The sequence below is a fragment of the Lactuca virosa genome, chromosome 6 (genome assembly GCF_052849685.1).
Source record: "Lactuca virosa cultivar CGN04683 chromosome 6, Lactuca_virosa_CGN04683_v6, whole genome shotgun sequence".
In the NCBI taxonomy this organism is placed as follows: Eukaryota; Viridiplantae; Streptophyta; class Magnoliopsida; order Asterales; family Asteraceae; genus Lactuca; species Lactuca virosa.
This window is the reverse complement of record NC_136431.1, coordinates 236,148,750-236,164,354: the sequence shown is the minus strand read 5'-3', so window position 1 is coordinate 236,164,354 and position 15,605 is coordinate 236,148,750. Positions and strand designations below refer to the sequence as shown.

The 15,605-nt window shown below is 31.8% G+C and overlaps 2 protein-coding genes across 2 annotated transcripts; one reads left to right on the top strand and one right to left on the bottom strand.

Annotated features, from left to right (window-relative positions):
• Positions 1-4,155: 4,155 nt before the first annotated feature.
• Positions 4,156-6,348, top strand: LOC145120411 (CRAL-TRIO domain-containing protein C23B6.04c-like). Its single transcript, XM_079056237.1, has 6 exons — positions 4,156-4,448; positions 4,707-4,788; positions 4,859-5,065; positions 5,300-5,398; positions 5,562-5,804; positions 5,910-6,348. The coding sequence occupies exons 2-6, from the start codon at positions 4,723-4,725 to the stop codon at positions 6,168-6,170; spliced, it is 876 nt and encodes a 291-aa protein (XP_078912363.1). The 5' UTR covers positions 4,156-4,448; positions 4,707-4,722; the 3' UTR covers positions 6,171-6,348.
• A 1,026-nt stretch (positions 6,349-7,374) lies between these two features.
• LOC145118762 (2,3-bisphosphoglycerate-dependent phosphoglycerate mutase 1-like) lies at positions 7,375-11,551 on the bottom strand. The gene is made up of 8 exons (XM_079054438.1): positions 11,200-11,551; positions 10,217-10,491; positions 9,345-9,568; positions 8,966-9,084; positions 8,695-8,851; positions 8,354-8,455; positions 8,116-8,235; positions 7,375-7,696 (listed from the first exon to the last, which is right to left on the bottom strand). Exons 2-8 carry the CDS (start codon positions 10,488-10,490, stop codon positions 7,652-7,654), a joined length of 1,041 nt encoding a protein of 346 aa, XP_078910564.1. The 5' UTR covers position 10,491; positions 11,200-11,551; the 3' UTR covers positions 7,375-7,651.
• Positions 11,552-15,605: the final 4,054 nt, after the last annotated feature.

Sequence of the window (15,605 nt, the reverse complement as noted above, 5' to 3'; positions counted from 1 at the left end):
AGATTATGCGGTATGTTGAATACAAACCAAACTTGATCATGAAAACGTAATTTTGATTTTAAACCAGTCGTATGCCAGAAATATCAATACGGAAATTTGAACATCTTTGAGAAATCCATATTTATTGATTATCAAACCATATTTTCACACCTTTAATTCTGAACATGTTATACAATACAATACAATTTGTAAATTTGATTTTAAACCGCATCACCAACACCTCTATAACTTAATATATTGATCCATCTCACAGGAAACTCATAATGACTGATTGTCAAATCTTCAATTTATGATCTCAAACTTTTCATATTGATATGCAAAAACTTGGTTTGTTTCATAACTAATTATCTAATATCTGATAATTAATAAATGTGATTCTATTCTCACTCTGGCCTATATTCCTATGTAGTTCTCTACTTACATTCTTTTAAATGTCTTGTGAGTGATGATGTGATGTGAAGACGATATTATCTTAGTTATTAGACATAAGGTATATTTGACAAAACTAGCTAAAAGTTAGTAGTTGATAGCTAGTAGGTGGAAGCTGTATCCTTTATTTTGTGTAAACATGCTCGACAAAAATAGTTGAAAGCTTTTTGAAATGTGAAAAATAAAAACAAAAACTAAAATATCGTAAAAGATAAAAACTCTTATAATCTACTTTAAGTAGCTTTGGAATTAAGAGCATTTTGTTTAAAACAAAGAGTTTATTCCATAAAAGACCTTATATTTTGATCTTTTTCCATTTTAGACCTTTTTTAAAAGACTTAACTTTTACTTATTCTTTGTTATTTCAACTGTGGAACCGGTTAACAACAAGTAAATTGAGTTTATTCCATAAAAGACCTTATATTTTACATTTTTTTTCCATTTAGACCTAATCTTTGTTTTTCAAAATAATCCAAACTTTAACCTATTATTTGTTATTTCATTAATGAATTCGGTTACCGACAGGTTACCCTATACCCTCTAATTCACGTGCATCCTAAGCATCAATCACCTAAAAGAATAACTGATTCTAAAACCCTAGGTCATATTTCTGTTTTTTTTTCTTCTTGTACACCACATTGGGTCTCCTGAAATGGCTTTTTCTTCAAGTGTTAGAAACATAAACTTAGTTTAGAATGTTGAAATGAAACTTTGTTATAATGAGGAAGATTCCTTTGTTTATCTCCCTCCCCAAGTTTTTTTTTCACAATATTAAGTCCGTTTTCAAAGGTTATCCCAAGGCTATTTTTACAAGGTCTAATTGTATGCTTGTTTTAACATTGTATGGAGATAGTTTTCCAAATAAATTACTATTTTTACCTTTAAGCCCATTTTGTCTTAAGTATTTATCAACGTTTCATAAAGTGGCTAGATAGATTTATTTTCATGTTTTTTTCATTACATATCAATGTTTTACAATGAGAACTAAATTTAACCACAATTACCATGAGGCCTAAGAGACCACCAAAGATACTGTTAGCATCGGAAGACAAATCATGGATATTGGTTGTTCCCTATGCTTAAATGAATATGTTTAAGAGAATATGTTAATTAGACATTCCAATCCCTATCAGAGATCCCCTCGTAGTTCATGAGAAGCTAATATATGAGACCCTTAATCCATACAGTGCCAAAGAGATATTATTTCATGTTGGATGCTACAAAGGTAAAAAGTAGCTTATGTATGAGACCCTTCGTTAATACAGTGCCAAACAAATTTAGTACTCTTGTAAAACATTGATAAATACTTGAGACAAAATGGGTTTAAAGGTAAAAAATAGCAACTTACTTGGCAAAGTGTCTCAATACATTGTTAAAATAAACAGAACACCAAACCTTGCGAAAATAGCATTGACACAATATTTGAAAACATACTTTAATCTTATGAAACAGTCGTTATACGAGGTAAATAAAGGAGATTCATCCTCACAATATCATAATTCCATTTTAACTTTCCAAACTAAGTTTATGTTCCTGATGCTTGAAGAAGAAAACCATTTCAGGGCCAATGTGATGTACTAGAAGAATAAGTAGAAACATGACCTAGAGTTTTAAAATCACTTATTCTTTTAGGTGATCGATACTTAGGAAACATGTGAGTTAGGGGTATAGGGTTATCTATTGGTAACCGATACTATTAAATTATTAATGAAATAACAAGGAATATGTTAAAACTGAGTTTATTTTGAAAAAAAAAGAGTTTTAAGTCTAAAATGAAAAAAAAAAATACAAAATGTAAGATATTCTATGAAATAAACCCAATTTACCTTGTAACCGGTTTCATGGTTGAAATACCAAGTAATAGATAAAAATTGGTGTTTTTAAAAAAAATAAAAGTTTTGGATTTAAAACGGATTAAAAATCAAAATATAAAGTCTTTTATGGTATGAAATCGTAAAGTAAAAACTAAAAGCCCGTACCATCGCATAAAACTTTTATTTAATTCAATCTTTTTCTTAAAAGTTAGAAACTAAAAACACCTAAAAGTTTTTAAAATCTTGCTTCTGCTTTTAAAAAAACTAAAAAAATATATTTAACAGGACCCTTAATAAATTAATAAATTAATAGGTAGTAGGTAATAGCCATGGTTTCTTTAAACTTAAATGAAGGATAAAATCTTCAATTTAATTTTTATAAACATAGTCAAAGATTTGCTCCCTATTTATTGCAACTTACTCTATTTGTTAAGCTGACTACTAATCCTTTATCCTTATCTCCTCATTAGTCATTCCTCAAGGACCTCCACTCATGAATCACTGATTCCCTTTCCCATTAGTAGTTGGGATGGACCGATCACTAACCTGCTCCCATCTTTTTGTTTTTGTTCTTTCTTTTTTTCAAATTTAATATATAAATAATGTAACCATATTTCAATTCGTCCAACAAAATGGGATAAACAGAACCCCTTTTTTTAACAATGTAATATCAGTTAAATATTTATGTACGCAATAAAATGTCAGTTTTATGAATTTAAATGACAAATTGATATCTGACAAGAATGTTACAACCACATTTCATAAATTAAGTATTTACCGTTAGTTATATTGTTTTTTTATGAAAAATAATTTTACATAGTATTACAACTTTATATTTTGAAAAAAATTACTTTATTAATGTTAATTTTCACTCATTTATCTAAAAAATAGGTTGTTTGCCTATATCTTGTTCTTGTCCAAAGTGGTCAAAGGACTAATAAAAAAATTTGAAAAAATAAAATGAAAATGGGTTTATGCAGTTGTTTCACACTTTTAGAAATATATATACAATATAGTAATTTTTAAAATGAATTATATAATCATATTATATTCGCGTGAACATGTAAACAACACTTACATGTTTTGGTCATAGACTAAAACATGGTTGTGTATTTGGTAATTGGTTTATAAAAACGTTCTGTAACAACATAAACAATCATATATCTCTCAATATAATTAGAAAAACTATTACTAAAGTAATGATCCACTTCTTCCAACATCTTTAACATAAGAATCTACAATACACTAGAATGCTATTGTTGACAATCTTTTACTCGAACAACATCATGTCAAAACAAATTCCCCTTCTTATTTTTTTTATCAGATCTTTAACCAGGCTAATGTAATCCCTACACATAATACTTAACGTGTTAGCTACAACACCACATAGATTGATACACTGAACATGTTAATTAACTACAACAGTGCATATTTTGGTTATAGAATGAAACTTTATGTAACAATTATTTAGTTTTCTTGCAAAAATGTCATTGAAATAACGATTTGTTGTGGATACAAAGTTCCAATTGTTAAATTTTTTGATAATATCTCTTTTAAAAAGAATGATGTTTTGTGCAAAAACAAATAATTCATTACATATGTACGATATTAAAACAATTTGATAAACCAGATAAAAATTTCTTGTAATGAAAATTGATTATCAAGAACTTGCTATACAATATAACCATTACACACACAAAAGGCCAAGTTTCTCCATTGCATTTTATGAAATTGATTCGAATCATTAAAAAAACAACAAATTTATATGCAATTTTAGTTAATTAAAGAAAATTGCAGCACATTTGAAAATCGATTACTATAATAAGAAAACTTTGCTACTAAAAAATACCATAAATAAAAAGAAATTATTGATCAAAAGGGCCCAAAGATTTCTCATTTCTGACATTTCACAATAGACTATTTGGATGTATTGTTTATCTTTGTCGGATTCAACACCATTACGTGTTTCCAAATGTGTGGAAGTTTTCTACTTCTAAACTCATCAAATCATGATCATCACCCAATTGTTCTTCTTCAACCACTCCCACCACATTAGATCCTCCAATAATCCCCACGAAGAAACATATAATAACACTATAACACATCGATTTCTCCCTTTAATTGTTTTTAATTTGTTGGGTCTCCAGATCCCTGCAAACTTCCTGTTCATATCGTCTTCACAATCCCAGATTCCAGATCAACAAGGTAAACGCTTTTACCTTCGATTCAATTGTAATCGAGTCTGTATTTGATTGAGTTTACTGAAGTGGGTGTTCGCATTTGTGTAAAAATCTGTTGAATTGGTTTAATTTGGTGTTTGGAATTTTAACTGTAAATGACATGAATGAAGTTGACTTTTTGTATTTAATCTTATCTTGATTTCTGATCACCCCCAAATTTCTTCAATTTGAATTATCCGTAAATGTTTGATCGTTGATTGAAGTTTTGATAAAAAAATTGCAGGATCTCCAATCGAGCTATGAATCTGCAACCAAAGAAATCAAACTCAAATGTCGCGTTGACGCCAGAAGATGAACAGAAAAAGGTTCGTATTAAAAACTTCAGATTTGTTTAACATAATCAAAATTAACATTCACGTTTATTTTAATTTTCAGATCATTGAGGTCCGTGACACGATCAAGAAACAGAAATCACTCGAGAAGATCAAACAGCATCGTCAAGATGAGTTTTCTCATTTTTGTTCTGATGAATCAATATCAAGATATCTAAGAGCACGAAATTGGAACGTTAAAAAGGCTGTAAAAATGCTCGAAAGTTCCTTGATTTGGCGAATGAATTATAAACCCGAAGAGATTCGTTGGGTAAGTTTTCATAAAAAAAAAAAAAAAAAAAATTCCACCTTTTTATACACCACATACTCACAGGACACATGTCACATTTAACAGGTCACAAGTCAGAATAAAAATTACAATAGTCACATGTCACACTAAAATCACAGTCACATGTCACATTAACAAAATAACAGGTCACAAGGCACAACAACAACCGTAAAAATCAAAAGTCACATGTTACAGTAAGCATTTGATTCGATTCAGGAACATGTTGCTGCCGAGGCTGAAACCGGGAAAATTTACAGGTCAAGTTTTACGGACAAAAAAGGGAGGGTAGTTCTTGTTATGAGGCCTAAATTCCAGGTAAAAAAAAAGATATATTTTAACTTTAGAGGTCAAATCATTACTTTTTAGAAACCTTGAGGTAATATAGTAAAAATGTTTTTTCTTTTGAAGTCGAGTTTTATTTTATTCTAAAGTGTTTATGTTTATACACGAACTTGTTTTGTTGACTTTTTAACCACAGAATTCGAAGTCAACAAAATCACAAATAAAGTATTTGGTGTATTGCATGGAGAATGCGATACAAAATTTGCCTTCGGATCAAGAACAAATGATTTGGTTAATCGATTTTCATGGATTTAATCTGTCAAACATATCAATAAACTCAACAAAGGAAACCGCAAATATCTTACAAAATCAATATCCAGAGAGGCTCGGGTTAGCAATTCTATATAATCCACCCAAATTCTTTGAACCCTTTTATAAGGTATGCATGCATAATTTATCATCTATTCTATTTCTACTACACCTCTTTTTGAATAAAACAAATGAAAAAGATACATAATAATACTTTCAAAATGTGGAATTGCAGATGGTAAAACCTTTCCTAGAGCCGAAGACAGCAAACAAAGTGAAATTCGTTTATGCAGATGATCCAAATACGAAGGGCATTATGGACAATTTGTTTTGCATGGATGAACTTGAGTCTGCATTTGGTGGAAAAGATGAAGAATATTTTGATATTAAGAAATATGCGGAGAAGATGATAGAAGATGATGCAAAGAGGATTGCCCTTCATGGTGGAGAAAAATGCTCCGATTCGGATTCCAATAGCAAGAAAGGAACGTCTTGAATGGAATTGGATTTGGTTTGACTTTCTGACTTGAATGGAATTGGATTTGGTTTGACTTTTTAATGGGTTAAGTATTTTTAGAGATTTTAGTTTTTTAGGTTTTTGACCTTTTCAAGAAAGAAGAAGAAAGTCTTGAAGAATCATGTTAAATCTATGCAATGCTTTTTATATGTGTTTAGTGCAACTTGTTCTTATTTACAAACGATCAACGGAATTTGAATTTTAGAATAATGAAAATGATAAGAAAATAACGAGTTTTGAACTTTATGATGTATTTTGATGATATATAACAAAGTCGAAAGCTTTATTCAATATATATCAAAAAAGTTCGAACTTTTATTCGATATAAATCAAAAGTTTCAATCTTTTATTTGATATACATCAATAACAATAACAATAACAATTATTCATATCATCATCAGAATGGAAAAAAGGGGGAGATAGGATATAGACTCTCTCTACCCAAGGGTAGGAAGACTGCTTCCATTGATGACTTCTAGCATAAAAGAAAAAAGACAAATCCATTGGAAAATCTCATGCACATGAAACATCAGCCCACAAGGAACAATGAATAGTGATGTGTGACTAAAAAAAAGCACACAAACTATGAAAGCACATACTAGCAATGAAACAGATAGTAAACTATGAAAGCACATACTAGCAATGAAACAGTAGTAAAGTTTACAGTTTTATTCTATATAATAATATACAACAAAAAGTTCAAAACTTTATTGGATACACATAATAAACATAAAAACTTTATTCGATATACATCACAACAAACATAAAAGTTGTATTCAATATACATCACAAAGTTCAATGTTTTATTCGATATGCATCATAAAGTTCAAAACTTCATTGAAACATACAAAGTTCAAAGTTTTTCTGATATCTTTTTTGTATGTATCTAATGCAATTTGTTTATCGATACAAAAACTATCAACGAAATACTTTTTGTATATAATTAGTGCAATTTGTTTATCGATGACATTTGATTTTCAAAATATTGTAAATTAAAGAAATTAGTTTTTGCTTAATAAAATTTTGATTTAAGAGGATAACGAGGTATTATTTTATGATCTTGTTTGCATCCATGTAGCACAAACAAAGAAACTATCTTGAAAATCTTGTCCAATCATCTTGCTTTATAAAACGTTGGCAAATGTGGATTTAGGGACAATAAACCTCCGTTTAAGTTCATTGGTTTAAAGGGATACATTTCCTTTTCAAAGTAGAAAAAAGAAAGTCTTAGACAAGATACAAAGACACAAAAAAGCAAAATAGAGGCATAGATATTGGAGCCCATACATTATTTTCCACTTTCTACCACATACTATACAATCTTGCATCCTAAAAAAGACAAAAAAAAAAAAAGTACACTGAAAATCTAGAACACTGAACACCAACACATATATTGTCCTACTATGATGGGTCCCACAAAATGAAGATGAGAAATAGATATATAATAACCTGCTGAATCATCAATGAACCATCTCATCTAACTTCTGTCTGTATCGAGCCAAATTCTACAATAAAGACCCAAACCCATGTTAAATAAATGCCCAAAATATTAATTGATTTAGCAACTTAAATGTTTTCTGAAGTAAATAATCAATTATTCTTTTTTTGAACGTTTAAAAAAATCATTTTTTTGTATTACTTGGTTCGGTATCAAGGAAAAATACATAAAAACACATCTTACTTATATCATTTTATCGATTCAGCCACTAAATTATTATTTTTTATCGATTTAGCCACTAAATTATTAAATAGCTAAAGTGTCTATTTTTCCCATTTTAACACCATTCTTTTTGCATTTTCAACACATGTTCTACCTTTTTGAGTTAATTATCAAATGCTTTTTTCGCATAACAATTTTTATTGAAAAAATAATAATTATTGAAATAAATTGTTTGACATTTAAAGTTAAAGTAATATAATTCACCTTGGTATAAGCATAAACGCTTGCTTCACTTGGTGCAGCTGGACTTCCTCTTCTAATATATTTTTCCTCTTTAACAATATAAAGCATTGGTATACCCGTAGAAAGTTCCAAACTTATAACCTGAAACAATATGCAACTATTATTTAATTATTCAATCTTTTTATAGATCAAGAAACCAGATATTAAACTTAATAACAAGAATGACGCAAAACCATGTAAAAAAAAATCAAAAACTCACCTCTTGAGAAGTTAATTTGTCAAGATACATTATGATGGATCTCAAAGAATTCCCATGTGCAGCAATCATTACATTCTTTCCACCTTGTAGTTGTGGTTCAATCTGAAAAATTCCCCATTTAGAATTAATTTTTTTACAATATTATGTGTGTATGATTATCGATCAATGACTAATTTATAAAAATGTTGAACTTTTATGGTTTGATTGGAAAAGATTGGAGTATTAGTGGTTAAACCACAAAACTTGTAAAAGTATGATGTTTTGTTTTTGTAACTTGTTACAATAAAAGATTTTATTTTAAAGAATACAAAGTACGAAATAAAATTATATAATCTTTTTACGTGTTCTTTGAAGTATGCAACGGCTCTTTCTGCACACATTTCTAAACTTTCACCATTTGGTGGAGGGATGTCAAAACTTCTTCTCCATTCATGAACTTGTTCTTTTCCATATTTATCAGCAGTTTCTTGCTTATTTAGTCCTTGTAATTCCCCATACCTAAACACCAAGAAAATAAAAAGCCGCTTAAAAAATTTAAAATTTTGAAATCCGGGTATTCTTGCAACATAACACATGTGAATTATTAAAAAAAAAAAGTAAAATAATTCTTACATTCGTTCGTTAAGTTGCCAAGCGGTAACAACCGGGATACATTGCTTTTTGGTTTCTTCACTAAAAATTTGACTCCAAGATTTTGCTTGTTCGCTTTCGTTATGCAAGACAATAGGTACCTACAAAGCGGTCAAGAAAGTAGATCTTTTATTAAATCAAATGACACAGACAGTTACAGACACTTACAGTGACAGTGACAACGACAATGACAGTATCAGTGACAACGACAACGACAGTATCAGTGACAACGACAACGACAATGACAACGACGACATCGACAACGACAGCGACAATGACAACGACATCAATAGTAGATCTTTTATAAAATCAGATGACAGTGACAGACTGACAGTGATAGTGACAGCCTGACAGTGGATACCTTCTTGCGGCGATGTTGAGTCATGGCAAGCATGGCAGTCATTTGTGCACGAATAAGTGCGGATGTATAAATCATGTCGACGGGTATATTGCTTATTCTTTTACCGGCTTCAACCGCTTCTTCCACTCCTTTTTTTGTCAATGGCACATCAACACAACCCGTGAATAAATTCTTTTCGTTCCATAGAGACTCACCATGTCTAATCAATATCAATGCCGCTTCACCTAAAAAAATCTTTCATCCTTAAATTAATTGTTTTTTTGGTATTTTCACAAAAGAAAAATATATATAATCTTTTTGCAACGATAAGTGTTGTCGAATGAAGGATGTTTTGTGGGTAAATAATGTTTAAAAATATCTAGAAAATGATGCAAACTTTGGGAAAATGGAAGGATAAAATTAAAAAAAGCAAATTTGCAAAAAAAAAACTTTAGGACTTTATAGGGAAAGTCTACTTTCCCTCATTTTTTTTTGTTAAGTCTTACTTCATGTATTAACTTAAGTAAGCAAGAAACACTCATATACAGCTTATAGATTAAGGGCATGTTTCTTTTCTATGTATTAGTGTTGTATGGTTAAATGATGTTTGTATGAACAAAGATTGTTTCTTTTTTTGAACCGAATAAACCCTCTGAATGAAAGTAAATTACCATTTTACCCCTCTGTCAAAAGTTAATTATATTTTCCCAACATATTCAACAAATTAAGTCTAGGAAGTGATGTATGAACAAAAAATGTTTCTTTTTTGAACTGAATGAAAGTAAATGACCGTTTTACCCCTCTGTCAAAGTAAATCAAATTTTCTCAACATATTCAACAGATTATAAGTCTTTTAAGTCAATAAGAAACATAAGTAGAAGGAAATACCGTACTTGATTTCTTAGGGGTGTCCACTTTGTTGTTTAATGGGGACGAAACTTGGTCTAATACTGTAGTTTGAGAAGAAGAAGAAGATGCTTGAATTACATAAAAGCCCCTCTTTCTAGAGCAGTAACGATCTTTTCCAGATACTTCAAGATTGATCTTAAAACCTTTTGAGGTCAAACGAAGAGAACTATTTCCATATTCTAGATCAAGAGCGAAATTACTCTTATGCCCATGAGACTTGATAGTACTAATACATCCGTTAAATGCTGTTGCAGCCATTCTGAAAATTAAATAAGAACACGTATAAATTTCAAGTGGTAAGTTATCAAGTTTAGTTATTCAAATTAAAAATGTAAATGATATCATGATTAAGCTTATATATGCAAAATTTATAACAGCTTATTTGCATTTCATTCTTAAGGGAGCAATGAGTGAAAGAAAATAAAGTGGACTAAATAATCAAAATCACTTTTTGCACAAAGGTTGTGACTTCATTAGTCGGTTTTAACTTATATCATTGCTTCCAGAAATGTTCGAGACTTGTACAGATATGAATCAAGAAATGACCTGTTTGACACCAGATTTTGAAAACCGTAATTCTGATTCCAATTTTTTTTGGAAATTAAGTCAAAGTGATCACAATAAATAGAATTTGAACACTGTCGCTCTAAAAATCGCAATAATATACATATGAACAATTGAAATTGATAAATGTCGAGTTGGAGATGTAAAGTCAACATGCGAACAACAGAGTAATTGAAATACGAAGTCTATATTCAGATCTAATTACAAGTTCGCATAGACAAATGTGCATGCATTAATGTAATCATCAAAACCAAATTCTAGCAAATGGGTATCACACAAACTGAACTACTGAAGTCAAATTAAACTCAAACGATTCAAATCGTATACCAAATAAAGCAGAAAAGGGGCAGAGAAATCAAATAACCGCTTTAAAACGCCGGTATTTTAAAAAGAGAGATCTTACATTATTTATACCCCGAAGCGATGGATTCTTTAGTGGAAATGACGATAAAACCTAGGCAGATCAAAGGGTTTATTACAAGGAAAAAGTGAAGGTTGACGGAGATGAAGATGCAATGGGAGGCCAGTTAAGCACGCAATTTTACATGTCGTTGATTCAGAGTGCGAATTTCTGGTTTGTGTGTGCTTCTGTGATTGATTGTTTTGTTTGCATAGATAAAATCGAGGGGTTGATTGGGTGTTCTAAAGGGATTCAGAAGTCTTCGGCTTCGCAGATGAAAATGGAAGAAGACGAAAAATGAAATCTTGAAAGTTGAGACGCCCCTTTTTATGCTTGCTTAGTTTTTGTACCTTCCACGTTTTCAAAAGGCAACATACATCATACATGTGTTGTGTTATATAATAAGTTTTTGACAAAATTACAACATGTGTTGTGTTATATAATAAGTTTTTGACAAAATTACACAAATGGTCGACATAGGTAGAAAATACAATTTCAAATCTTTTTGAGGAATTTGTAATATTGCTGGTCATTTTCAGGTTTAAAACGCATGTGGTGAGTCCTTTTGATCGGTAGAAAAAGACTCATCATGTGCGTTAGAAAGCTAAAAATGACTAATTATCTTAAAAATTCCTTAAAAAGACTTGTAGTGTTATTTTTTGTCAATCATATGACAATTTGCTTAATTTTGTCTAAGTTTTTTAAAGACAAAATTTGCAAAATTAGTACCTGTGGTCTCTCTCTCTCTCTTCTTTTTCTTCTTCTTCTTCTTCTTCTTCTTCTTCACCTGCAAATCAAAAAGAAAAAAAATCCTCGATTTTTTGCTACAGATTACACGCACAAAGAGACCCCCAAAAAACATGGTTCTTTAATTGTGACATCCCCAAATTCACGGTTATTTTAAAAACTTTATTTATGCTTATTTGAAAATCAGAGTATTCATTTTAAAGAATAATATTGCAGAATTTGTTCCCAGAAAATATGATAAATATATTATCAAATCATTTCCGAAGAAATGTAATTTGTTTATATTAAAACTTTGGGGTGTCATCGTCAATACATAAACATAAGCATAAACAGACCTTACATTCATTTACACTAGTGATTTACATCTCCTTTAATCTCTCAGTGTAATGTAGCTTCGTATCGACACATGTGATACAAATAAACTGAGTGGGTCAGATTGGAAAACCTGGTGAGTACATAGGGTTTTCAACCCACAATAATATAGTTAATTTGTTTCATCATTAAACAATTATCCCAATTACCCATCCCCATTATCTTCTTTATTTCTTAAGGATCTACCCTAAAAATCATCTATCATTCACTCATTCATTCCTAAGGACTGTCCTAAGTAATAGGAATGAAGTCCATCGTTGTCGAGGTTTGTATAACAGGCGCTAAGTCCATCGTTGCCGATGTTATTTGTTAGGCACTAAGTCCATAGCTTCCAAGGGTTATCTCTTTTATTGACAATATTATTTTAGGGAGTCCACCCACAATACATGTCAATGAGTTTTTAGAGTACATCTGATGAACATATCGTTCACAACACCTACAGGTTGCGAGCCTGCTAGTGTTTCACTGGACTGTCGAGAATAGTCTGTGGTTGTCATCTATACTCTGCTAGATGACTGGGCCATCGCTTGGGTCATTGCTTGGGTCATCGCTTCTCATCATCTTTCACCTCTCACCATCTATATCATCTTTCATCTCTCATCATTCATCTCATCTTTCATCTATCATCTCCTCTCATATTTAATCTACCCATCTTTACCCATCATAATTATAGGTATAAAATATGTATACAGTTTAAATCGAATAAAACATGTATATTTTGTTCATCCAGCATAGATATCAAGAACACAGGTAATATGCACACATAGCACGTAATTTATATTAAATACTTCATGTCTATGTGTAAGATGAAAGTAACTATGCACTCACTTGTTAAAGTGATGATTCGGGCAGCGCTTTGCTTCTAACAATTCTATTTTCCTTCGGCGAAACCTAGAATCATTACCGATAGATTTTAGTCTAACATTTATAGCGACTATTTACGAGCGATATTGTTTTATAAGTGTTAAACAATACTTTTCAACCATTATGTACAGACAGGGTCAGACATGAAATACTAGAGGGAAGGACCATTTTGGCATTATAGCACTTCTGAAATCCAACAACCTTATGCGGCCCGTCAAACCAGATTCCCTGTACCGCGAGTAGTTAAAAGATATTATAATAACACTTTGTATATTATATTTTATAATATATTTATTGTTTATAAGTTCATAATAATGATAATAAACTTAAACATAAGCTATACTTAAAGTAGGATAAACATAACTTACCTATAAGAGGGTTTGGCTAGGAACCGGGCTCTGCGGGGGCTGAACTTCCGAGCCGAAAGCTCTTCTTCTCGGAGCCTTCTGGCGCTCCGGGACTCGCCTCTTAGCACTTGGGAAGTACTATGGGTTGGGAGGGGTTTAGATAGAAGTTAGAGAGAGAGAGAGAGAGAGAGAGAGAAAGGCTAAGGTGTGAAGAAAATGAGTGAACCCAACATGCTATTTATAGGAGGTTGATCCTCGGTTACGATGGGCGTTCCTCGGAGGTACGTTGCGTGTTCCTAGTATGCTGCACGTTCGAGGGCTACACTGCGTGTACGAGGGGGCAGGTGTCGCCTCCGGATGCGAGACCGTGGAGAAGAAGCAAGGGTCCAGATTTTGCCACGTCACCCTCTTCGCAGCAGTTCACTCCCGACTTCTAAATTCCGTAACTTTCACATACGAGCTCCGTTTTCGACATTCTTTATATCCACACGTAGGTGGTGACGTACTCTACAACTTTCGTTTAGACTCCATCGGCTAATTTTGAATTTATTTTTAAAGTTATATTTTAACAGGTCTGGACAGGTAAAGTCCGTTAAAAATTCATAACTTTGTCATCCGACGTCCGTTTTTGTCTGTCTTTATATCGTTGAGTTCTTATTAACGAGATCTTCAATTCTCCTTTAGATTGTTGGCTAAAAATCGGTCGATCTAAAATTCGAATTCCGGGTTGTGCACTGTTATGCTAAATCTTAGAAAAATCATAACTTCCTCATACGAAGTAAGATTTGGGCGTTCTTTTTATGCACGTTCTCGGTTTAACGTATAATACGACTTTCGTTTAGATCGCTAAGGATAAAAAGTACTTTATCACAAACTCACTTTTTACGTCACATAGCGTCGTGCCGGTTTTGTCACGAACCTTCGACATGTCATAACTTCTTCGTTATAACTCGGATTTCAGCGTTCTTTATATGTAAAAAACCCTTGTGACATATACTATAACTTGGTTAAAATTATTTATTCTAAATAATATTCTATCAAAAAGTCATTTTTGACGCTTATTGTCTCTAAATTGACTAGCCCGAATCTGCGGGCATTACATCAATTTCTTTTGCCCACCTTCAAGAACCAACTCCTATTCTTCAGTGATCAAACACAAATACCCCATTTTTGAATCTCTCTCTCTCTCTCACGTGTTTCTCCCAAGCCCTAGATTAGTTTTCCCTCTTCCCTGTTATTGCAATTGAAGGTGGTGGTGCTCCCTTATTTTTAGTTTCAATTCACCGACACGTATTCATCCCTAAATCTCTGCTTATAAATCCACCATAAAAAATCTATATCCTAAAATCCACAACACAAACAATTTCTTCACATCAATGGTAATGTCGACTGCATCTGCATCTTTCTTCTTTACTTCCCTTCATTTTTCCCAAAATAGAGAGTTGAGCGGGGGCTTCGTCTCTGGTGAGATTTTCGGACGAATACAGGAGGAAGAGGATACAGGTCGATGCTGAATATGGAGGAAATATGGAGGACATGTAGTTGGCGGTCATTGTACCTCTCGATTTGGAAGAGCTGAGAAATCAAACCCAAACAATACCCTGTCTCATTTATTTGGTGTATACAGATCTATAACCCTCTATCTTCATGTACCATTAATCAGGAACACATAAATTCTTCATCATCCAGATAACCAATGTCGTCCGAGAAGCCTATTGTGAACCACCTTCATCTACCACCGAAGACAACTTCCCTCGTCTTCGTCTCTCATCCAGTCAAATCAATTATGACTTCCGATCGATTTATCTATTTTCTAAAATGAACTAGAAACAATTGACTTTCAAACTATTTGGAAACAATCGATGTTCTCAAAATCAAAATGATAAACTTTGGGTGTGTCTCTGTTTATTTGGATTTAGGTGAAATGGAGGTTTGGTTCTTGTGATACATATAATACTCTGTATATATGTGTGTGTGTGAGAGGGTGAGGAAGAAGAAGATGAGAGAGAGAGGGGGTGGGGGAAATGAGGGGTGGAGTTATGGGGTGAGCCTTTTTTTTTTAATATTTACAAAATAGAA